The following is a 24,235-nucleotide window of genomic DNA, read 5'->3' on the forward strand; positions in this document are numbered from 1 at the left end:
CCATGCTCCCCATCTCCCCTCAGGACACTGGGCTAGATTCTGCCAGTCCTCTAGGTTTAGGGCTTTCCTTCTGAACTGCCCTGGCACAGCTCTGGAGAAAAATATGTTGGCTAATGCTAGGTGTTGGCCTTGTGAACAGAGTGGACATAATGTTGCATGGCTTCTTGCCTGACAGAGACTTCATCTTCTTCCTCAGCCTGTAACTGCTGAGGGTGGTGCCAGGCAGGGAGGTCCTTGCTCAGAGAGCCCAGACTTGCAGCTTTATTCTGCTCTCACATAACTGGGGGTGGAGGGGTGCCAGGAGGGCTATGGATCTCTTTTTCCCGACCCCACCCTTGCTGTGTTTTGCCTTCACAGATGCTCACTCTCTTTCCTATCATTTCACCATTGATCCTCAGACCAGACCTAGGCAACCATGGTGTGTGGTTCAAGGCCGGGTGGATGGAAAGGCTTTTCTCTCCTATGATTGTGGTGGGTCTAAGATCGAGTACATGAGTCCATTGGGAGAGAAAGTGAAAACTACAGAGGTCTGGAAAACACAAGCAGAGACATTGGGCATCAGGGAGTTACTCAAGGAGCAACTGCCTGACATTACATGGAGAAACACAGGGTCCTGGGTGAGTTAGGTCGGTGGGAATGTAAATTGACACAACCACTATGGAAGACAGTATGGAGATTCCTTTAAAATCTAGGAACAAAACTACCATATGATCCAGCAATCCCACTACTAGGCATATACCCTCAGGAAACCAAAAGAGAAAAAGACACATGTATCCCAATATTCATTGTAGCACTATTTACAATAGCTAAGACATGGAAACAACCTAGATATCCATCAACAGATGAATGGATAAAGAAGCTGTGGTACATCTATCCAGTGGAATATTACTCAGCCATGAAAAGGAATGTATTTCAGTCAGTTCTAATGAGGTGGATGAACCTGGAGCCTATTATACAGAGTGAAGTAAGTCAGAAAGAGAAAAACAAATACCATATATTAACCCATATATACAGAAATTATTATGAATCTATTTGCAGGACAGCATGGAGACTTTGACATAGAGAGCAGACTTATGGACATGGTGGGGTGGGAGAAGGAAGGAGAAGAGCGGGACAAATGGAGAGAGTAACATGGAAACACTACCATATGTAAAATATATAACCAATGGGAATTTGCTGTATGACTCAGGGAACTCAAACCAAGGCTCTATAACAACCTAGAGGGGTAGGATGAGAGGGAAGTGGGAGGGAGGTTCAAGAGGGAGGAGACATATGTACACCTATGGCTGATTCATGCTGATGCATGGCAGAAACCACACAATATTCTAAAGCAATTATCCTTCAAGTAAAAAATAAATTGAAAAAGAAATCCAAGGGCAGGAGGGCCAAATTGAGGGCTTAGCTACATTCATTGTTTTCAGGTAAAAAATAAAGGATATTGTCTTTCCTTAGTAGTCCAGTGGAAGGACCAGGACTTGGAGGAGAGACCAGAGCCAGATTAGGTGGGCCCAGGGGAAGTGGACCCAAGTGGGGCAAAGATTCTGTCAAGCCCAGAAGCTGAGCTATTTCTTTCCCACAGTGGAGGCAGCCCCTCTCACCCTACAGGGCAAGATAATGTGTTGGTGTGAAAAGGATGGACACACCAGTGGATACTGGCAGTTTGCTTTCAATGGACAAATGTCCTCTTTGATTCAGAGAATGGACACTGGACAGTCGTTCATTCTGGAGGGAAACAGATGAGAGAGAAGTGGAAGAAGGACAGAGCTGTGACCAACTTCTTCAAGAAGGTCTCCATGGGAGACTGTCGGGTCTGGCTTCAGGATTTCTTGGTGTGCTGGGAGGAAATGTTGAAGACCACGGGTAAGTGAGATGAGGAGAAGTGGTAGTCCACTCAAAGGGACATGGACCCACCCCTCTGTGTGTGTGTCTGTGTGTGTGTGTCTATGTGTGTGAAAGTGATCTATTCAAGGTGAGTAGTTCCTGGGAGAACAATGGCCCTGGTGATGCTCTGATCCTCTTTCCTCTTCTGCCTCCTGACATCTCCCTCATAGCACAGGCCTTTGAACCATTGTACATGGATTCTTGCTGACCCCTAACATGAGGGCACCACTCCGATTCTAGAGATTTCCTTCTTACTGACCCTCTCTCTACAAACTCTAAAATATTGGCTATTCTAGTTCTGGAAATCTGTCAATACCACCTCAAACATCAGCTCCTGAGAGGACTTTATCTGTTCACATCCTCGTGTCGCCTCATCCGATGTCATGCAGAACTGAGGGGCTGTGTGGGGACCCTTGCTCGCCCATCCACTGTCTGAGCTCTGTGGAGATGGGGCACCTCCCTTCCTCCATCTCACCTCAGGATCTGTCACAGGGGCTGCCATATGGTTGGTTCAAATGACTGCATGACACAGAGACAGACTTGTGAACAGAGCAGGGGAAGGACAGGGTGGATGAACTGAGACGGTAGCAGTGACGTATATGCACACTGGAAGTGAAAGTTGCTCAGTCATGTCTGACTCTTTGCAACCTCATGGACTGTATGGGATTCTCCAGGGCAGAATACTGGAGTGGGAAGCCTTTTCCTTCTCCAGGGTATCTTCGCAACCCAGGGATCGAACCCAGGTCTGCCACATTGCAGATGGATTCTTTACCAGCTGAGCCACCAGGGAAACCCAAGAATACTGGAGTGGGTAGCTTATCCCTTCTCCAGCGGATCTTCCCGACCCAGGAATTGAACTGGGGTTCTGCATTGCAAGCAGATTCTTTACCAACTGAGCTATCAGGGAAGCCCCTATATACACACTATCATGTGGAAAATAGCTAACCAGTGGGAAGCTGCTATATAATGCAAGGAGCCCAGCCTGGCACTATGTGATGGCCTAGAGGGTTGGGATGAGGGCAGGGAAGGAGGCTCAGGATGGAGGGGGTATGCATATAATTATGGCTCATTTGCTTTGTCCTACAATAGAAACCAACATAGCATTGTAAAGAAATTATCCTCCAATTAAAAAAAAACAAACCCAGACTCTATAGTAGGGTACCTGGGTAGGGGGGTTAAGGAGGCATCTGCTCAGTTTGGGGTATGTAGAAGGGCTTCACTCTTATTTTCCTTGCAGTATCACTAACCAAAGCTCCCCTCACAGTCCAGTCGACAACCACAGCCATCAAGTCCATCACCTTGATCCTCTCTGTGGTCCTCATGGGTTTCATCACAACTGGTTTCATCAGCCTGGATTCTGGGCTGAGTTCCAGAAACAGGTACTGAGGGCAGAATTCAGAGGGAAGGCAGGGGCACAGGGCCTGGTGTGAGGCCGGGGAAGGTGACTCCCAGCCAACCCCTGCCCCTCACTGAACCTCCTCATCCTGGAAATGAGCAGGGGGATAAGACCCCATATCACCTGAGAGCAGAACTCGACAAGCTCAGCCCTGAGTTCTGAAAAGTCCCCACTGTCAGGTGACATTGTGAAAAGGGAGGGGCCTTCACTAGGCTGAGGGCCTATTGATGCTTAAAGTGTTAGCCAAATCCCCTGACTGAGCACAGACTGCTGGCTGGCAGGGCCCCTGGTAGGTGGTGTGAGAACAGCAGGCACTCAAGGCGAGGGCAGGACTCACGGGGGCTGAGAGCAGCATGGGGGCTCCACATGATGTGTCCGCAGAGAGGGGACCCAACAAGGGGGCCAAGATGAGAGGGGTTAGGCTCTCATCCCAGGAGGAAGGGGTGGGAAGGCCTTTGCAGACCCAACTCCAAAGGCCTGTTCTCACAGGAAGTGGCTTGGGTCAAGCAGGCAAGGCAGGAGCCCCACAGCAGAGACTGTGGGAAGGGCTGAGGCCAGGCCTGTGCTCCTGGAGCAGCAGCAGTAGGTCTTTGTGAAAGACTTCTACACCTTGAGGGGAGGCTCAGTTCAGTGGTCCTTGTCCAGCAGGGAGAAGTTTTGATAGAAGAAAGGTTCAGGCCCTTAACCCTTAAGAATACGGGTGTAGGACCCCTCAGTGGGTAATGAGACAGGCTGGGACAGTTTGTTGCAGTGAGTGTATCTGGACAAAAGTCACATCAAGCATCAAAATATGAAGAAATTAAAAAGGGCTGAAAATAATTGCATGCATGTGCAGTTGGGGCAAATAATCAAAACAAGATACAAAAGACCAAAAACCCAAGGGGATTTCAGAGCAGCCAGGTGCAAAAGCAGGGTACTGGTCATGATCCCTGCATACAGCACCACCAAGGGGGAACAAACCACCCAGGTCACCCCTCTGGCCTGAACCCAGGACCTGCCCCCACCCTCAACTCATATGCAGAACCAGCTCCCCCGCCCTCTGGAGTCAGCAAGGGAACATGTTACTTGTTTTTGCTCCCTCATGAGTCCCAATAAAGCTTTTTTTCCCCCTGAATTTGTGTCTGGCCTTTTACCAACTTCTATTGATCGAGTCCAAGAGCACTGGTCGGTAACACAGGAGGGCTTTTGCTGAAGGACAGGATGCTGCTCAGACATGGTGTCTCCAGTGGGCTTCCAGCAGAAACAGGGATTGAACACATCCAGATCCCAGGTGGGGATGCACCGTGTCAGGAACAAAGCAGGCGCAATGGTTGATATGAGTAGAGAGATGGGACGGCTGCAGAGTATGATGCTGTTTCCCAGCACAGGGAGATCCTGGAGGCAAACACCCCGGATGGGTGGCCAACCTAGACACAAACTGCACAACGGAAAGGAATGAGACAAGGGAATGCCCTGGGGCTCCAATGGTTAGGACTTCGGGCTTTCACTGCCAGGTGCCCGGGTTGATCACTGGTCAGGGAACTAAGATCCCCAAAGCCAGGCAGCCAACCAAAAAACAACAAAACCCAGAAACGAAAAGAACATAGAACACAAGCTGGATGATCAGGACGCTGAAAACAGCCATTCCAACAGTTTGTCTGGATACTTTGCTCAGTTGCTAGAACTGAGCCTGTTATCAGAACAGAGACTCCATTACTACACAGAGAGGCCAGTTTCCAGCAGGAGGGCCCACTTATCACCATGGCAAGTGCAGTGCGGCAGTCCTCTGTCCTTCCCCATCCTTGGAAGCCACATGGCCATTGATTCAGGTAAGTGCACATTGGGAAGCAGAAGCCGCCCCACATTCCTATGGACCCAGTGTGTGACTCACACCATGTCCAGGGATCTGAAGCATCATCGTGGCCCCGCTGTTATCAATGTGATGCATGAGATGCAGGGTACTGAATATATAACCGTCCTGCATCCTGCTTACAGGGGTATCAGGTGTGTGAAGACCCACACAGTGGTTATTTCACATGTTCCAGATTTGAACCAGTGATGGAAAAGTCTCTGTAGTTAGGAAGGGGGAGAAGGCTGCCATAGTTGAGAAATACGAGTACATTCTCATATTGCCTTTCCTTTGCTACAAACAGAATGTTGCAAGACCACCCTTTTCTAGGTAAAATGACAGAGATTAGTGACAATCATGGCCTGAAAGCATGCAGGGCTGTGATCCCTTCACATCTCCTTTTTATATCTGCCTGGTCTAAAGCATTTATATCAATAGCCAGACACTAAATATTTCAGGATTTGCAGACCAGAGGCCTCTGCAACTGCTCAACTTAGCTGTGGAAGGTGTTCATGGAAAGGACATGAAGGAATGAGTGTGGCGGGAACTGCCACTGGGACCCTAGGACCCTGCAGCACCCATGACACAGAAGTCCACCAGTGGGGGAAATCGTGCCAGGGGTAACCTGCCTGCCTGCTAAGTCACTTCAGTCGTGTCTGACTCTTTGAAACCCTATGGACTGTAGCCCACCAGGTCCCTCTGTCTGTGGGATTCTCTGGGCAAGAATACCAGTGTGGGTTGCCATGCCCTCCCCCAGGGACAGCTTATGACATCCTAATCAGAGGATCACAACCCAGCCCCACAGGGTCAGAAGCATGGCCTCACCACTTGAATGAGGAAAGCCTAACATTTAAACATGGCTACTGTTATGGTCATGAGTTTGGTAGAGAAGGGACCTCTGGTCTTGATGAACTGGGCTCATCCACTCGGTAATCATTACTGAGAGCCCAGCTGTCACAGGATAGAAGTGATCATGTGGTTTGGCATAAGCAGGGCCACAGGGAACAGATAAGATGACCAGCAGGGGACCAAGACCTGACAGCAGAACTGTGGTACCTCCCTGTCCTCTGCTCACCTCTGTGGTTACACAGGGTCCCCATGGCCCCTTGGACCGAGGAAGCCACTCTACAGCAGAGGAGGGGGGCCTTAGCCTGTAACTGCAGGACCCACCCTCCTATCACATTCCCACCACCAGAGGCTACAAGGCAGGACCAGGCAGGGTTGTTCATAAACAGGCAGCCGAGGGAGCCCCTGGATAATTCCCCAGGTGATGAGTCACCCAGTGCTGGGGTTCGCAAACCAGGGCAGTGTTAAGAGGGATTCCTTTGGTTTTTCACGTTGTCTTTGCCTGTTGTCCCACCACAAACCTGGAGATGCACAGAGACAGACGCCAAAAGGCCTGAAGAGACGAACAGATTTGTCTTCTGTAGATTTCCCCAACTCCTGTCTTAATCAATAACCACTACAGGCTGCCATCTCCATGGACTGTGGACGATATGAATGTGGGACCAAAGGGTAGAAGTGGGGGTGCCCCTCCTCACCCTGATGCCCCATGTCATACTTTGGGCAACTGGGCTCCCGACCCTCCTGGGGACCAGGCTGGGAGGCTTTTGCTGGGGTAAGTCCTCAGGCAAGGGGATAAGATGCCAGTGGTGGAGAGTGTGATTCAGGTCCCTTCACAGGTGGGAAGGTATTGGACGCCCTGCGCTTCTCGGGATGCAAAGATGTGGAATGAACTTAGTGAGCTGCGGGGGAAGAGCTGTAGCCACTAAGGGGATGTGTCTGGGGAAGGGAGAGCCTGGGGTGGCACGGGTGGATTATAGCTGGTAAAGTGGCCTGGGAGTCAAGGGCAGGGGGCTGTGTGGAGGAGAAGGGTTTGTGTGAACAGATGAGATCAGTGGTGTGGTGCTTTTCAGGGGGTGTCCCGGTTCCTCCCCACAGGAAGGTTGCCTGTCCCAGCCCTGCTACAGGGGTCCCACTCCTGGAGGCATGGGTGAGGGGCTGGGAGCTTAGGGATGGCAGTGTTTCCTGCCATGCTCTCCTTGTCCTCTCGCCTCCCCACCTCCCATTGTCTGAGCATTGCTATTTCAACCAGTTTGCCCTTTTGCTGGCCTGAAAGTGGCCAACCAGCCCAGCAGGTGCCAACAAGGGAAGGAGCTCACCTAAGGATTGAGAAGGAGGAGGCAGAGGCAACACTGCACCCGTGGGCTCTCTAACCAAGACCAGCTCGGGTCCCACTCTCTGGTTATGATGCATCATCCCGCCCTCTCCCAGCAGGTTCACCAGGAACTCACCATGCTGCGCTTTGTGGGCACAGTTGGGCAGCAGAAGCAGGACCAGGATGGTAAGACTGAAGTTGGTGCCAGCAGCCCTTGCCACCTGGAGCCCCAGGGTGACCCACCCTTGGGGAGGAGCCTGGTTGGCCAGTGGAGAAGGGAATGAGTCCCCAGAGTCCTCCCACTGGAGTCTCTCCTGGGGGCTTCCCCAGGCTCCCCACACCCTCTGTGGGGCTAATTTTCCTCAAAATTTCAATGATTTGCCCCTCACCTTTCTTCTATCCATCCCCTTCTCTGGATCCCCGTGGTCCTGTGTTTTTTTTAGCAGTACTAACACCTGATAAGGGCCTTCCCAGGTGGCTCAGCGGTAAAGAATCCACCTGTCAATGTGGGAGATGTCTGTTCCATCCCTGGATGGGGAAGATCCCATGCAGGAGGAAATGGCAACACACTCCAATATTCTTGCCTGAGGAAATCCCATGGACAGAGGAGGCTAGCGGGCTACAGTCCATAGGATCACAGAGATACGACTTAGTGACTAAACAACAACAACTCCTGAGACAGGGGTTGGCGAGTCCTCAGCATAGACAAATTCAGGGTTACCTGCATGATCTCCTCAGGTCCTAAATGAATATTTAGCCTCTCTTCAATCCCGTAGGGAGCGTTTCCCATTTACAAATGTGTAAATTGAGGCATGTCAAGATGAAGAAACTAGCAGAGTCAGAATTTTGTCTAGATTCCTGTTTCTGGAGGTATCTATAGTCCACATCCGTGAAACTGCCTCAGGTACTAATTCCAACCTCCCCAGCCCTCCACCTCTGACCTCACGCCTGGGGATCTGGGGTGAGGCTGGGGTCAGGGGCATGCCTGGGGTGAGTCTGGGTGCCCAGGTCCCTGGGGCCCACACTCCTCACACGGGGCCGACCTGGCCCATCTCTGACGGTAGCCTCTGACTTCCTCCTGTTCTCCCAGTCCTTCCTCCCTGTGGTCTGAGTCCATCAGGGGCTTCTGGGTTGCCTCCTCTGGGGGATTCAACCCAGGCTCCCGCCCCCAGCCCTTCATAAGGGAGAGTCTCCCCACTCAGCTCACCTGGCCCCACCAAGCTCTTGCCCCACCCAACCCTGAGTCCTGCCCACACTTGTGGGTCCCTTGTCCTCCAACCAGCCTCTCAGCACAGGTCCGTCCCACACAGAGACTCTAGTGAGTCAGTTGAGAATCTTCTTGTCTCCTTTGCACCTGTTGATTCACAGAGTTTGCTGCTCTCCGTGGGCGGCAGCTGGGTGACCCCAAGGTAGAGCATGGTGCCGGACTGGTGTGAGTCAGGGCTTCTACCAGATAAGCCTGTGTGTGGCAATGCAGTCACACAACTCATCAGGATCCCAGGGACCTGCAGAGATTGTCTTAGCCTGGGCTGCTGTCACATGGAGGTGGGGCAGAGCTGAAAGATTGGCTAGAGCCAAGCTTTGGCTTCTCCCTGTGTGTCTGTGTGTGTGTTGGTGGGGGGATGGGTTGCGGGGAGACTCCTGTCTGGAGCTCTGCTGGCTGTGAGCCCCAGCCAATGCTAGGCATGGTCTCCAAATGCTGGCCAGAGCACCAGATGCTTTGCAATCTGCTGACTCTGTGCTGGGACAGGGAGCAAGCAATTCTGTGCCCATGGTCTCTAAGAGTGGAGTCTCCATTTCCCATAGTCCTCCAGTGCTCCAGATCATAAACCCTCTTGGTTTCTAAAATGGGGGTGGGGGAGTGGGGGCATGGGGCTGCTTCTTCCAGCACTGCACCAGGGCTGGGGTGCCTGATGTAGGGCCACAACCTCCTGCTCCTTAGGCAGAATGCTCCAGTTTGTGATGACCCCTCCGTTTGAGAGTACCTGGCCAAAGGGTCCCAACTAGATCCTTTCTTTTCTGCTCCTGCCCTTCTCAGCGTGGTTCTTTCTCTATCTTGGTTATAGAGGGGATGTTCTGCTGGTGTCAGGTCGGTCATTTTCTCGGAAAGACAGCTGTTTTGTATGTGGCTGTAGTTTTGGTGTGTTCGTGGGAGAGTGGAGCTCAGGGCGTCCTACTTGGCCATCTTGATTTTGCCTTTGTGTGATCAATGATCTTTCATGTTAGTATTGTACTTGTTTTGGGGTGCCGGGAATCATGGGCACATTGCCATCTGATATGTGTGTGTGTCCTGACTGTTCCATTGACCCGCCCATCTCTCTCCTGAAACTCCTGAATCCCTGAGACACAGCAATATCAAAATTAGGCCAATTAATAACATTACCTCTACATGTCCCATTAACAGGAAGAATCATGCCTCTCTCACTTTAAATCCAAAGATAGAAATGGTTAAGCTTTTAAAGAAGGCACGTCAAAGCCAAAATGGGCCAGAAACTAGGCCTCTTCCCCCTAATAGTCAAGTTGTGAAGCAAAGGAAATGTTCTTAAAGGAAATCAAAAATGCTCCTCCAGTGAACACACAAAGGAGAAGACAGCAAAACAGCCTTACTGGTGATATGGAGAATCTTTCAGTGGACTGGAGGAAAGATCACAACACTGCCTTAGGCCAAAGCCTAATCCAGAGCAAGACCCTAGCTCTCTTCAAGTCTATGAAGGCTGAAGGAGGTGAGGAAGCTGCAGCAAAAAGAGTTGAAAGCCGGAAGAGGTTGGTTCATGAGTTTTAAGGAAAGAAGCCATCTTCCGAACATAAAGCGCATAAAGTGGAAGAGAGAGGGATGATGCTGAAGCTGCAGCAAGTCATCCAGAAGATCTAATAAAATAATCTATGTTGATAGCTATCCTAAATTAGAGCTTTCCAGTGTAGACAAAAGAGTGTTCTATTGGAAGAAGATGCCCCCGAGGACTTGCATAGCTAGCAAGGAGAAGTCAGTGCCTGGCTTCAAAGATTCAAAGGATAGGCTGACTCTCTTGTTAGGGGCTAATGCAGCTGGTGACTTGAAGTTGAAGCTAAGCCTCACTTACCTTCTGAAAATCCTAGTGACTTTCAGAATTATGCTAAACCTGCCCTGCCTGTGCTCTGCAAATGGAACAACAAAGTCGAGATGACAGCATATCTGTTTACAACACTGATTACCAAAAATATTAAATCCATTGTTGAGACCTACTGCTCCCACAAAAGATTCCTTTCAAGATATCACTGCTCATTGAGAAAGCACCCAAGGGCCCTGATGGAGAAGTACAATGAGACTCACGTTGTTTTCACACCTGCTAACACAGCATCCGTTCTGCAGCCCATGAATCAAGGCGTAGTCATGATGTTCAAGTCGCAGTATTTAGGAAATACAAATGCCACAAATCGTGATTCCTCTGATGGATCTGGGCAAAGTCAATTGAAAATTTTCTAGAGCGAATTCACGAAACATTTGTGATTCATGAGAAGAGGTTGAAATAACATTAATAGGAATTTAAAAGTTGATTTTAACCTTCTTAGATGACTTTGAGGGGTTCAAGATTTCACTGGAAGAAGTAGCTACAATGCGGTAGAAATAACAAGAGAGCTAGAATTAGAAGTGGAGCCTAATGTGAAGATGGGACTGATTGTTGCACTCTAATGGAGAAGACTCTTGAGAGTCCCTTAGACTGCAAGGAGATCCAACCAGCCCATTCTAAAGGAGATCAGTCCTGGGTGTTCTTTGGAAGGACTAATGCTAAAGCTGAAACTCCAATACTTTTGTGAAGAGTTGACTCATTGGAAAAGACTGATGCTGGGAGGGATTGGGGACAGGAGGAGAAGGGGACGACAGAGGATGAGATGGCTGGATGGCATCACTGACTCCATGGACATGAGTTTGGGTGAACTCTGGGAGTTGGTGATGGCCAGGGAGGCCTGGTGTGTTGTGATTCATGGGGTCGCAAAGAGTCGGACACGACTGAGTGACTGAACTGAACTGAATGATAAAATTGGAATAAATGAGAGTTGATTCTAATGGATGAGCAAAAAAAGTGGTTTCTTGATATACAATCTACTCCTGGTGAAGATTCTGTGAAGATTGTTGAAATGACAACAAAGGACTTAGAATATTGTGTTTAGAATAAATTTAGTTGCAAAGGCAGCAGGAAGGTTTGAGAGGATTAACTCCAATTTTGAAAGTTCTACTGTGGGTAAAACACCGTCAAAGAGCATTCATTTGAAGAGAAATCATCTGTGAAAGGAAGAGTCAAACAATGTGGCAAACTTCATTGTTGTCTTATTTTCAGAAATTGCACTACCCACTGCAACCCTCAGCAACCACCACCCCGATCAGTCAGCAGCCACAGACCTTGAGACAAGACCCTCCACCAGCAAAAAGATGATGACTCCCTGGAGGCTCAGATGATGCTCAACATATTTTAATTTAGAAACAAAGTGTTGTGTATTAAGGTCTGTACATTATTTATTTGCACATAAAGCTATTGCACCCTTAACAGAATTCCATGTCAACATAACACTACATTGCAGTGGAAATGAAAAAGTTTGTGTGATTCCCTTTATTGTGAAATTCACTTTATTGCCCTGGTCTGGAACCCAGCCTGCAATATCTCTGAGGTCTGCCTGTATTTACACGGCTTTTAGTCCACGTTTTCCAGCCTAGAACTAACATTGGGATGGCTGCATAGTAGGGTGAACATATGACCTAGTGTTGGGATATGGTGAAATATACATTTAAAAATCCAGAGAATTTAAAGATCACCCCACAACTGGACTGCATGTTTGTTTAGGAGTGATCTTTAAATTCTCTGTTTCCACAAGAAATAAAGCATTATCATTGGTTTTATTTAGTCCCATAATGTGGAGGAATGGTGAAATACCATGACTTTTCTCCTGGATTAGAAAACAGGCATGAAGTACTTAACTCTTTTGTAATATTAATTTAAGGATCAGTATAAAGGGAGGACCTGGTAGGCTGCAGTCCATGGGGTAGCTAGGAGTCAGACACAACTGCGTGACTTCACTTTCACTTTTCACTTTCATGCATTGGAGAAGGAAGGGCAACCCACTCCAGTGTTCTTGCCTGGAGAATCCCAGGGATGGGGGAGCCTGGTGGGCTGCTGTCTATGGGGTCGCAGAGAGTCGGACACGACTGAGGCGACTTAGAAGCAGCAGCAGCAGCAGCATAAAGGGTTCCCAGGTGGCGCTAGTGGTAAAGAATTGGCCTGCCAACGCAGGAGACACAGGAGACAAGGATTCGATCCCTGGGTCAGGAAGATCCCCTAGAGATGGAAATAAGAACCCACTCCAGTATTCTTGCTGTGAAATCTGATGAACATAGGAGCCTGGTGGGCTACAGTCCATGGGGTCACAAAGAATCGAACATGACTCAGCGCCAGTAGGGTAATAAATTATGAAGGGAATCAGTCAATGTAAAATTTTGTCCCATTGAAAATACACTGAAGTTGTTTCTCTGGACATAGAAAAAAATCCCTGAGTCCTGTAATAACAGATGTATTTTTCCAGCAATATCATCATTTGTAAGAATAAGGTCACGATGCAGGGAAAAGTCTAATTTTCCAAAAACTAGAAGAAGACTGAAAGAGTTCTGTTTGTGGAGATCTCTTGTTCAAATAGTTGAAAGTTTCAGTTCAGGGATTCCGTCACTCAGCACCAAGAGAAATTAGGTTTGAAAAAAATAAAGATGTTGAGGAGGATGCTCATCAGATGCGACAGGAGACGCAGATGGTGCAGCCACTGTGTCATCATAACTGGTAGACAGACTTGGGACTCCTAAGGTCTGATCTCTTGGCTGTAAAGTGAACAGCAGGAGAACAAAAGCAGCCAAGCAAAGACTGAGTCCTGAGGCCAACAGAGCACCTGTCAGGGGCTTCCTGGGAACACAGTCTCCTGCAGAAAAGAAACAGGTATTGGTCCAGGAGGCTGAGGAACTCCTCTCACATTCCTGGGGCTGCCCCTCCCCAACTCCCCCTCCAGTTCCGCCCTCCCTGAGGGGCTCCTATGTCCTCCACCCCCACCCCCACCCCAGGCCCAGCAGCTTCTTGTCACCTCCTCCTTCCTTCCTGCATCACAGAGTCACCCCAGGCCCTGACACCCACTGCTTAGGCTCAGGACTGCAGCCAGTGAGGAATCAATCTGCTCCCTTTACTCAGGTCCGGATACTCCCCGAGGTGGGCCTAAAGGACCAGAGATCAGGTCCTCGGAGGAGGGGCGTTGCTTCCTGACAGCCTTGGAGGACTGCAGGGAAACCGCCTTCCTTTGTTCCCCTCCAGCCTCTGAGCCAGCAGCACACACAGCTGTCAGGACCAGGGTCCCTGCACCCCGTCTCTTCCTGGTCCCGCCCAGCTGGGTGCCTCCACCCCAGCTCAGGCCCACCATCCCCAAGCACCTCTGCTCAAGGCAGGGCCTCTCAGTGATGGAGGCTCTGGGTCCCCAGGAGGCTGGTGACGTGCAGGCCACACTGAGTCACAACTGCTGCTGCTCCAGGAGCACAGGCCTGGCCTCAGCCCTTCCTACAGTCTCTGCTGTGGGGCTCCTGCCTTGCCTGCTTGACCCAGGCCACTTCCTGTGAGAACGGGCCTTTGGAGTTGGGTCTGCAAAGGCCTTCCCACCCCTTCTTCCTGGGATGAGAGCCCGGGCCCTCTCATCTTGGCTCCTGGGTGGGTGCCCTCCCCGCTGACACATCATGTGGAGCCCCCATGCTGCTCTCAGCCCCCGTGAGTCCTGCCCTCGCCCTGAGTGCCTGCTGTTCTCACATCACCTACCAGGGGCCCTGCAAGCCAGCAGTCTGTGCAACTTCAACAGGCCCCCAGCCTTCCTGCACCCAGCCACCAACCACTTCCCATTGTCATCTGACAGTGAGGAGCTATCAGAACTGAGGCTTGAGCTTGTCTGAGTTCTTGCTGTCAGGTTATATGAGGTCTTACTCACCTGGCTCATTTCCAGGATGAGGAGGTTCAGTGAAGGGCAGAGGTTGCATGGGATTCCCAATCACAGGAGGAAGGGGTGGGAAGGCGTTTGCAGACCCTACTCCAAAGGCTTTTTCTAATATGCAGTGGCATGGGTCAAGCAGGCAAGGCAGGAGCCCCACAGTAGAGACTGTGGGAAGGGGATAGGCCAGGCCTGTACTCCCGGAGCAGCAACAGTTGTGACTCAGCCTGTGGGATTCCCCTCCCTGTCCTCACACCAGGCCCTGTGCCCCCGCCTTCCCTCTGAATTCTGCCCTCAGTACCTCTTCTTGTAAGTGATCCAGGCTATGATGCCCATTATGACAAAACTGGTGAGAACCCCAGTGGCGATCCAGGTGACGTGACTGATGGGTGGGGCCGTGGGCTGCACTGTAGGTGGGACTGTGGTCGGTGATGCTGCAAGGAGAGTAAGAGTGAAGCCCTTGTCCAGACCCCAAACTTGGCAAATGCCTCCTCACTTCCCTGACTCACGTACCCCTATTATGCAGAAGTTTACACCCATCACATGGAGGCCCCTGAGATAGATCCCCAGGCGAGACGGGGGGAAGGGAGGAGCCCAGTCCTCACGGGGCTCTGACAGCTAATGGGGGAGCAAGGTTTCCAACACAGCCACTCAGTCCTGCTGTGACATCAGAGATGGTGACCTGAGGATGGAGTCCTCAGGAGCTGACAGCAGAGGTGGTATTGACAGATTTCCAGAAGAAGGATTGGTGACATTTGAAAGAAGATTCTGGAAAGAGGGAACAGTGAGAAATAAATCCCAGAAATCAAAAAGATGTCTACAGGTTTGGGATCAGCAAAAATCCATGTTCAGTTGTCCAAAGGCCTGTGCTGTGAGGAGAGATGTCAGGAGGTGGAAGAGGAAGGAGGATGACAGAGCATCCCTGGGTCATTGCTCTCCCAGGAACAACTCACCTCTGATGGATCACATTCTCAAACACACATACACACACACACACACACACACACACACAGAAGGGTGGGTCCATGTCACCATGAGAGGAGTATCACTTTCTCCTCCCTTCTCACTTACCCGTGGTCTTCAATATTTCCTCCCAGTGCACCAAGAAAGCCTTAAGCCAGGCCCGACAGTCTCCCATGGAGACCTTCTTCAAGAAGTTGGTCACAGCTCTGTCATTCTCCCACTTCTCTTTCATCCATCTGCCTCCAGGGTGATCCACCCTCCAGTGTCCATTCTCCGAATCAAAGTGGAGGATCTTTAGTCCATTCAAGCCAAACTGCCAGGATCCCCTGACGTGTCTGTCATCCTCACAGCGACATGTCATCCTGGCCTGCAGGGTGAGAGGGTCTGCCCCACCATGGGAAAGAAAGAGCTCAGCCTTTGGGCTTGACAGATTCTTTGCCCCACCTGGGTCCACCTCCCTTGGCCCAGCTAATGTGGCCCTGTGCTCTCCCCAAAGGCCACTCCTTCCACTGGACTACTAGGGAAGGACCAATATCCAATTACAGTTTTTACCTATAAACAGTGAATGTAGCTAAGCCCCTAATCTGGCCCTCCTGTGCTTGGACTTTCTAACTCACCTCTAGGCATGTGTTTCTCCAGTGTAAAGTCATGCAGTTGGTCCCTGATCCAGTCCCTGATGTCTCTGAGTGTTTCGACCTGTGTTTCCCAGGCCTTTATGGTTTTCACTTCTTCTCCCAATACTCTTGTGAATATGATCTTAGCATGACCACAATCATAGGAGAGAAAAAGCTCTCTGTCCACCTGGCCTTGAACCTCACACCATGGCTGTCCAGGTCTGGGCTGAGGATCAACGATGAAGTCAAAGGAGAGAGAGTGAGCATCTGTGAAGGCAAACCGCAGTGAGGGTGAGGTTGGGAGAAGAAGACCCATAGGCCTCCACCCCAGTTCTGTGAGAGCAGAGTAGGGCTGCAGGGCTGGGCTGACAGAGCAGGACGGCTCCGCCTGCCGCCCCAGCCCCTCACCAAGTATGACTAAGGAAGATGATGAAGCCTCAGTCAGGCAAGAAACACCACAACCCTGGATATGCCCCATTTCCACTCTGCTCACAAGCTCCGCACGTGGCACTAACCGACACATACATTTCCCAGGGATGGGCCAGGCTGGCTCAGAAGGAAAGGCCTAAACCCAGAGGACTGTCAGCTTCTCTCTGAGTGTCCTGTGGGAGATGCAGAGGGTGAGGGGGCTGTTCCTGAGGAAGCGGATCACAGCCAGTGGGGGTGGGGGTGGGGAGGATGAGCTCAGAACCCAAACCTAGATAAGAGAAAGTTTATAATCACGGGTCACTGGGCTTAGCAAGGCCGGGGAGACGTGGTGATCTCCCACTAGGATGGGTCTTGGAAGCCAGGAGAAAGGCCCGGTCCACCTGGCATGAAAGAGAAAATTCAGAACTTCCGAGGCAGGTGGTAGAGGAGGGGATCCAAGGCTCAGAGAAGTGAATCTGCCAGGGCGGACACGGTATGAACGGGCAGGAGAGTGTGCAATCCACCAGATCCATGGGAAAGCCTGATGGACTCTATGGAGCTCGAGAGGAAAGCACGGATGAGAAGCATCTCCAACAGCTCAAGGTTGACTTTTGCAGAAGGTTAGGGATGGTGGTAGGAGACCGTGTTCCTGTGGCTTCTATCAGGAACAGGGATGGAAGTTGTGGAAAAAACCAGATTCCAAGTAGGGGTGCTCTAGGGCAGCAGAAAAGTAGGTGCAGTGGTCAAAGTGGTTAGAGATTCTCAATGCCAGCCAGGGCCTGACTGCAGAGAATATGATGCTGGCTCATAGCACAGGGCGATCCTAAAGGCAAGAAGATGGGCAGGAACCTAGATACAAACTGTACCATTGAAAGAAATAGAGACAGAACACAAGGCTGGATGATCAGGAAGCCAAAGGCGGCCATTCCTACCAAACACCTGATCCAGGCCCATTTTCCGGATCTGAGCCACTTCACAGAAGGTATCACCAGAGAAAGAAGCCATGTTCTAAAGAGGAGGGCCCTTTCATCACCACATCTAGGGCAAAAGTCCTTCCATTCTTTCCCAAAGAGCCACATGGTTATTTACTGGGGTAAGTGAACCTGCAGAAGCAGAAACTACTCTCACATTCACATTGCACCTAGTGTATTTCTAATATCAGGCACAGGAACCGTAGCATCATCATGGTCCCCCAATTGTTGAAGCGATGCTCGGAGTACCAGGCCATCAATGGACAGCAGTCCCAGGTTCTGCTTACAGTGGTTATCACTGGGTCCACAGACCACACAGTGGTCATTTCACATGCCCTGGACTTGTGACATGCATGGAGACCTGAGTAGCTAGTAGATTATCGTGGGGTGAAGGCTACCGTATTAGTGAATTCCAGATTCAAACTTCAGACCCTACCTCCACATCCCCCAACAGTATGTGTACACAACATCCTGGAGGAAATACAGAGACAAGTACCAACTGACAACCTCTCGAGGGCTGCAGGGGTGTGGTCCCTATCCTATCTCCATTTAATACCACTGTGGCCTTAGGTTTCCTCTAATGGTACAGAAGAAATATTTGAGGCTTTGCGGACCCTAGGTCTCTGCTGCAACCTGCTGTCCCAGCACAAAAGCAGTCACAATAGGTGAATGATGGGCATGGCTGGAGCTGCTTCTTGGGCAGATGACCCAGCAGAACTGGTGACATCAGAGGTATCTGTGGTCAGAAAGGTGCTACATGCCATTTTCTACTTGAAGGCTCACAACACAGACCCCGAGTGTCCTGAAGCTAGGCCATGCCACTTGCAGTGGGGAAAGTCACACCATTTAAACGTGGCTCCTAGTGTGGTCCTGGGGCCTGGCAGAGATGAGGCCTCTGGTCATGGACTGGGGTTGCCCATCATGATGTGTGCTCATCAACGCCTCGTCATTAGTTCAGCTAGGCCAGCCGTCATAGGATAGAAGTGGTTATGTGTTTTGGCATAAGCAGGGCCACAGGGAACAAACAAGACCCACCAGCAGCTGGCCTAGATGTCACACTAGAGTTGTTCCATGGCCACTATCCTCTGCTCACACCTGTGGATTCCTGTATGGCACTTTGGACCAAGGTAGCTACTCTGTAATAAAGGAGCGGGGGCATTAGCCCATAACTGCCGGATGGTTTTTATTTACCTAAAAAAAGTACTGTATGTTGAAGATAAATCATTCCCAGCACTAGTGAAAGAAAGCAAAACTTTAAAGGTGAATCAACTGCATTACCTTGTAGAAGTTAAGAAAATAAAAAGCAGTTGGTAATAAGATTGTTAGTTCAAATATGTATGTTTAAACAATTTTTAAAACTATTTTGTAAGAATATACCTATACCTCAAAGGCAACTATGTGCAAAAATTTACACAAACATTTTCAGTTAAACCTAATAAAAGTGATATTGAGAAAGTATTCCACATCATTAAGTCTTAGATGTTGAGATGCTTAAGCATTCCTAAGGCATGTGTTCTGGAACACAAATCTCCTTCTGTGATTCTGGGTGATATATGTGACTGGCTGGTTCCAAGTGGGCCTCGACAGGCACCTTCCTCCTGATGCTGGGGGACTGTGAGAGGAGAGTCAGACACAGGCCCCCAGGGCCGCATGGACCTCTGTGAGACACTGGGCCAGCTGCTGGAACTCCACCTCTCCTCTGGATCAAAGGCCCAGCACAAGCCATCACAGCAAACAGTTCATCAGGACAGTTGATAATCTGGGCTATTTGGTAACCCTCTTTCAGTTACTGGGCCACATCAAATGGGTAGATGTCCACTTAGGGCGTTTGGCCAGAGTCATAAACATGTGGGCTCTTTTAGTAGCAGCATGCTGACTTCTTAGTTGTGGCATGCAGGATCCAGTTCCCCCACCAGGGATCAAACCCAGGCCCCCATTGGGAGTGTGGAGTCTTAGCCACTGGATCACCAGGGAAGGTTGGAGAACTCATTTTTAACCAGACTTTCAAAAGCCATCCATCGATCCCATGTTTTTGTTGTTCCCCAGACAGTGAGAGTCCATGGGGAACAAGACTTGGAGAGGGATTGGCTTTGCTCTTAAATTGAAGTCATCAATGATAGAGCTCCTAGCTGCCAGGTCTTTGTGGATGACTTCTTTCTGACCAGATAGCTCATTCCACATGCAATCTGAACAGCATGTGAACTAGGTTTTGTTGAGAAGTTGCCTGAAGACTATTGGTCTCTACATAGTTCCACTGTCATAAAAACAATTTAAGATACCCCCAGTTCATGTAAGGCAACCCACCATGGGCTTTTCCCCCTCTTCTGTTCACACATGTCTAATAGGAAGATTTCTGTGATGACGATCTCGTAGCTCACAACTTTCAGGGAGCATCGCTGTCAGCTGAATTTCAGAAGCTTGATCTCTAACTGTTTTTACAAAAGCTTGTTGCTCTTTATCTGGATCTTTTTCATCTACATAAACCCCATGGGAGGTACACCAAAAGGTACCTTCTTAGAGTACATCTTTTGAGTTCCTCTCTCTGGATAGATATTTTGATATCATTCACCTAAGCTCTGGCCTCCAAAAGAGCGACACTTCTCAAGTCGTACTCCTCTAGCCACAAGGTCGGATAACTGGAGATGGGAGTTGTATTGTTGGGTGTGTTGCCTCTCACATACCGAGACATCTGGGTACGACTGGGACTGAGACAGCCCTTGGGAACTACTGCTGGCACTGATGCTATCTTCCAGTTCAATCCTTTTCACACTATGAAGATGCAAAACAGCTAATACTAGTACTACAAGAAATATAACTGGACAGCAAACCCCGCTGGAGCTGCATGTACAGGATCATAAATGGGTTCTTCCGCTAGTGGTTTTGTCCAAGGCTGAAGTTTTCCTTCCTCAATTTCTGGAGGGCAACTTTTCCTTCGTTTCAACTCTAAGATGTGAAGCTTTTTGAAGTTACTGTCAAGTTGAGCTGCATTTAGTATCATAACTTCAGAATCTACTTTGCCAGGACAGGACAGCTGGAGCCCAAACACTGATACAGTGTCTGGGAGTTCTGGGGGCAGCAGGGCTGGGGCGGGGGCCCAGGCCGTAGGCAGCCTAGCGGACCCGAGCTGTACCAGCAGCAGCCTGCCGGATTCCCATCCCAGGGAGACTGCCCTGCACATCCATCCTCCTGTGAGTGCCTGCCTCTACCACCCAGGAGAAGCCAGGCCACCTGATGCTGCCCACCTGGTCTGAGCCCTTGAAAGGTGAATAGCTCCTACCCTGGCCACCCTGCTGGTGTTAACTGATCCATGATAAAGAGCGCTGGTCCTTCAAGGGCCCAGATCAGTAGGGAAGGAACCTACTTCCCTTCAGCAGTAGTAAGGAGGGACCAGAGAGCAGTGGGAAGGGACCTGCTGGTCCTTCAAGGGCTGAGAGGAATAGGGAAAGGGCCTACTTCCCTCAGCAGTAGTAAGAAGGAACCAGAGAGCAGTAGGGAAGGGACCTGCTGGTCCTTCAAGGGCCGAGCACAGTAGGGAAGGGGCCTACTTTCCTTCAGCAGTAGTTAAGAAGGGACTAGAGAGCAGTTCAGAAGGGATCTGCTGATCCTTCATGGCTGAGAACAGTAGAGAAGTGGCCTACTTCCCTTCAGCAGTAGTAAGAAGGGACTAGAGAGCAGTAGGGAAGGGACCTGTGGTCCTTCTAGGGCCAAGAGCAGTAGGGAAGGGACGTACATCTCTTCAGCAGCAGTAAGTAGGGACCAGAGAGCAGTAGGGAAGGGAGGTACATCTCTTCAGCAGTAGTAAGAAAGAGGCCAGAGAGCAGTAGGGAAGGGACTGCCTGGTCCTTCAAGCACTGAGAGCTGTAGGGAAGGGACCTATTTCCCTTCAGCAGTAGTAAGAAGGGACCAGAGGCAGTAGGGAAGGGACCTGGTGGTCCTTCAAGGGCAGAGAGCAGTAGGGAAGGGACCTACTTCAGTTCATCAGTAGTATGAAGGGACCAGAAGGAGCTCTGTGCACAGATCATCAATTCAGTTCAGTCGCTCAGTTGTGTCTGAATCTTTGCAATCCCATGAACCACAGCAGGCAAGGGCTCCCTGTCCATCACCAACTCCCGGAGTCCACCCAAACCATGTCCAGTGTGTCGGTGATGCCATCCAACCATCTCATCCTCTGTCGTCCCCTTCTCCTCCTGCCCTCAATCTTTCCCAGCATCAGGGTCTTCTCAAATGATTCAGCTCTTCACATCAGGTGACCAAAATATTGGAGTTTCAGCTTCAACATTAGTCTTTCCAATGAACACCCAGGACTGATGTCCTTTAGGATGGACTGGTTGGATCTCCTTGCAGTCCAAGGGACTCTCAAGAGTCTTCTCCAACACCACAGTTCAAAAGCATCAATTCTTCAGCACTCAGCTTTCTTTATAGTCCAACTCTCACATCCATACATGACTACTGGAAAAAACATAGCCTTGACGGACCTTTGTTGACAAAGTAATGTCTCTGCTTTTTAATATGTTGTCTCAGTTGGTCATAACTTTTCTTCCAAGGAGTAAGCGTCTTTTAATTTCATGGCTGCAATCACCATCTGCAGTGAGTTTGGAACCCCCCCCCAAAACTAAAGTCAGCCTCTGTTTCCACTGTTTCCCCATCTATTTGCCATGAAGTGATGGGACCAGATGCCATGATCTTCGTTTTCTGAATGTTGAGCTTTAAGCCAACTTTTTCACTCTCCTCTTTCACTTTCATCAAGAGGCTCTTTAGTTCTTCTTCACTGTCTGCCATAAGGGTGGTGTCATCTGTATATCTGAGGTTATTGATATTTCTCCCAGCAATCTTGATTCCAGCTTGTGCTTCTTCCAGCCCAGCGTTTTTCATGATGTACTCTGCATATAAGTTAAATAAGCAGGGTGACAATTTACAGCCTTGACAGGCTCCTTTTCCTATTTGGAACCAGTCTGTTGTTCCATGTCCAGTTCTAACTGTTGCTTCCTGACCTGCATACAGGTTTCTCAAGAGGCAGGTATTCTCAAGTAGTCCGGTATTCCCATCTCTTTCAGAATTTTCCACCGTTGATTGTGATCCACACAGTCAAAGGCTTTGGCATAGTCAATAAAGCAGAAACAGATGTTTTTCTGAAACTCTCTTGCTTTTAGGATGATGCAGCGGATGTTGGCAATTTGATCTCTGGTTCCTCTGCCTTTTCTAAAACCAGCTTGAACATCTGAAAGTTCAAGGTTCAGTGTTGCTGGAGCCTGGCGCAGGACAGCGGCGGCTGCGAAGGCGCAGAAGGGCAGATCATGGGCTTGTGGTTTTCAGGGCGGCTCTGGGTCCCTTCCCCGGGCTCCAGGACTCCCACTTCCCAGGGCCGGGCTGAGCCCTGGCGGGCCTCAACAGCATTTCCTGTACGTTCTGGCCCCGTTTTCTCCCAAAGTCCCCGCATTACTGCTTCACCAAGGCACCCCTGTTCTGGCCTGGAGAGCCTGCAAGTAGCCCGGGGGAGCCACCGAGGTGTAAAGGACCCAGGGGAGGGAAAAGAGGAGAGGGCGGCGGCGCCAACCCGCAAGAAGTTTCGCGAACCCGCGCTCACCCAACTTCCCCGCGCCGCGCCCCGCCCCTCGCAGGTTCATCCCGGAACTCACCGCCGGGCGTCCGGCTGAACCAGACAATGAGAAGCAAGTCCAGGAAGCCAAGACGGGTCTCAGGGCCACCCATCTCTCCCTTTGCCATCTGGATCTCGATTTTGCAGGAGTAGAGGATGACAGGTCAGAGGAGCGGATCCTTTCTGAGGCGCTGCGGGCGTTGCTCCGCCCGGGCGCCCCGCCCCAGGGCCAGGCCTGTGAAGTCATTAACCGGCTGCTTCCTCCAGACTGCTAGCTCGAGACCAGCGTGTTGCCACTTCCTCCTCTTCCCACTTGCTGGAGGCGTTTCGTGGGCTGATAGCCAGAATATTCCTAGTTAAATCATTTTTTCATTTTGGTCTCCCTAATTAACAGAAATTGATCAGAGGTCAGGGAAGAATTTCTGGCAAGAAGGTCATGGAGGGGAGAGCTCAGGGCTTCCTGCTTCCCCATCTTGAGCTTGCCTTGGATGATCACTGACCTCTTCATTGTATTGAGTTTCCTTAGGGTTTTCTATACCATCTTATGAAAACTTGAAGGAAGTTTTCAGCCAACCCAGTTATTGTTTCCGGTGCCAGTTCAGGTGGCAAACTTAATTGATAAACGTCGTCTGTGTCCTGACCATTCCACTGACCTGCCCTTCTCTCACCCTCTCCCTCTCCTCCAGCTTCCTGAGTCCCATAGACACAACAGTATTGAAATTAGGCCAGTTCATCACTCTGCAAGTTTGCTTCGGTCCCATTGGTTTATTTTTCCTTCAAAATTTCAATGCCAATGTATTTTGAAGAAGGATTCTGTGTAATTCTACAGGTTGTTTGCCCCTCCTTTTTTTTTTTGTATAATTGTACAACTTTGGAAATTACATAAGTTATAATGATCCAGTATTATTTGCCATTCAAAAAAAAAAAAAAAAAAAAAACTAACTTTCTCTTCCTCCCAGCAATCATCCAAGGGGAATTAAAGATCCTGAAAGAAGGCCGGTTCAAGATGGCTTCTACTCTGATAGAAACAGAAAACAAAAAGATGAGGAAAAGCAATAAAGAAATGGGTTCTCATCAAACTTACATACTTTTGCACAGCAAAGGAAACCATAAAACAAAAAAGGCTAACTACAGACTGGGAGAAAAGATTTGCAAATGATGCAGCTGACAAGGGCTTAACTTCCAAAATATACGAAAAACTGTTACAACTCAGTAATAAAAACAAGGAACCCAATCAAAGAATGGGCAGAAGATCTAAATAGACATTTCTCCAAAGAAGGCATACACATGGCCAATAAGCATGTGAAAAGATGCTCAATATCAATATTTATTATTTTTAATTAATTAATTAAAATTTTTATTTTATATTGATTGGAGTATATAGTTGATTTAAAATGTGTGTTAGTTTCAGGTGTATAGCAAAGTGATTCAATTAAACATAT

General features: G+C 49.6%; 1 protein-coding gene and 2 pseudogenes across 1 annotated transcript; 1 reads left to right on the forward strand and 2 right to left on the reverse strand.

The window, feature by feature from the left end:
• The first annotated feature begins 308 nt into the window (after positions 1-308).
• On the forward strand, positions 309-2,081 carry LOC123327822 (annotated as a pseudogene).
• A 10,478-nt stretch (positions 2,082-12,559) lies between these two features.
• On the reverse strand, positions 12,560-23,060 carry LOC112577765 (UL16-binding protein 3). The gene is made up of 5 exons (XM_025294382.3): positions 22,834-23,060; positions 15,822-16,085; positions 15,313-15,588; positions 14,543-14,675; positions 12,560-13,200 (listed from the first exon to the last, which is right to left on the reverse strand). The coding sequence occupies exons 1-5, from the start codon at positions 22,919-22,921 to the stop codon at positions 13,056-13,058; spliced, it is 906 nt and encodes a 301-aa protein (XP_025150167.3). The 5' UTR covers positions 22,922-23,060; the 3' UTR covers positions 12,560-13,055.
• On the reverse strand, positions 16,093-21,277 carry LOC123464601 (annotated as a pseudogene).
• Positions 23,061-24,235: the final 1,175 nt, after the last annotated feature.

The sequence above is a fragment of the Bubalus bubalis genome, chromosome 10, assembly GCF_019923935.1.
Source record: "Bubalus bubalis isolate 160015118507 breed Murrah chromosome 10, NDDB_SH_1, whole genome shotgun sequence".
In the NCBI taxonomy this organism is placed as follows: domain Eukaryota; kingdom Metazoa; phylum Chordata; class Mammalia; order Artiodactyla; family Bovidae; genus Bubalus; species Bubalus bubalis.

What these genes read in the sequence shown, in the direction of transcription:
- LOC112577765 (XM_025294382.3), bottom strand. Translation starts at nt 22,921, where the DNA reads ATGGCAAAGGGAGAGATGGGTGGCCCTGAGACCCGTCTTGGCTTCCTG. An exon ending in GGAGAAACACATGCCTAGAG is followed by an intron (nt 15,589 to 15,821) that starts GTGAGTTAGAAA and finishes ATGGTGGGGCAG; the next exon opens with ACCCTCTCACCCTGCAGGCC. An exon ending in TGGATCACTTACAAGAAGAG is followed by an intron (nt 13,201 to 14,542) that starts GTACTGAGGGCA and finishes TCTTTTCTGCAG; the next exon opens with GAGACTGTGTTCCCAGGAAG.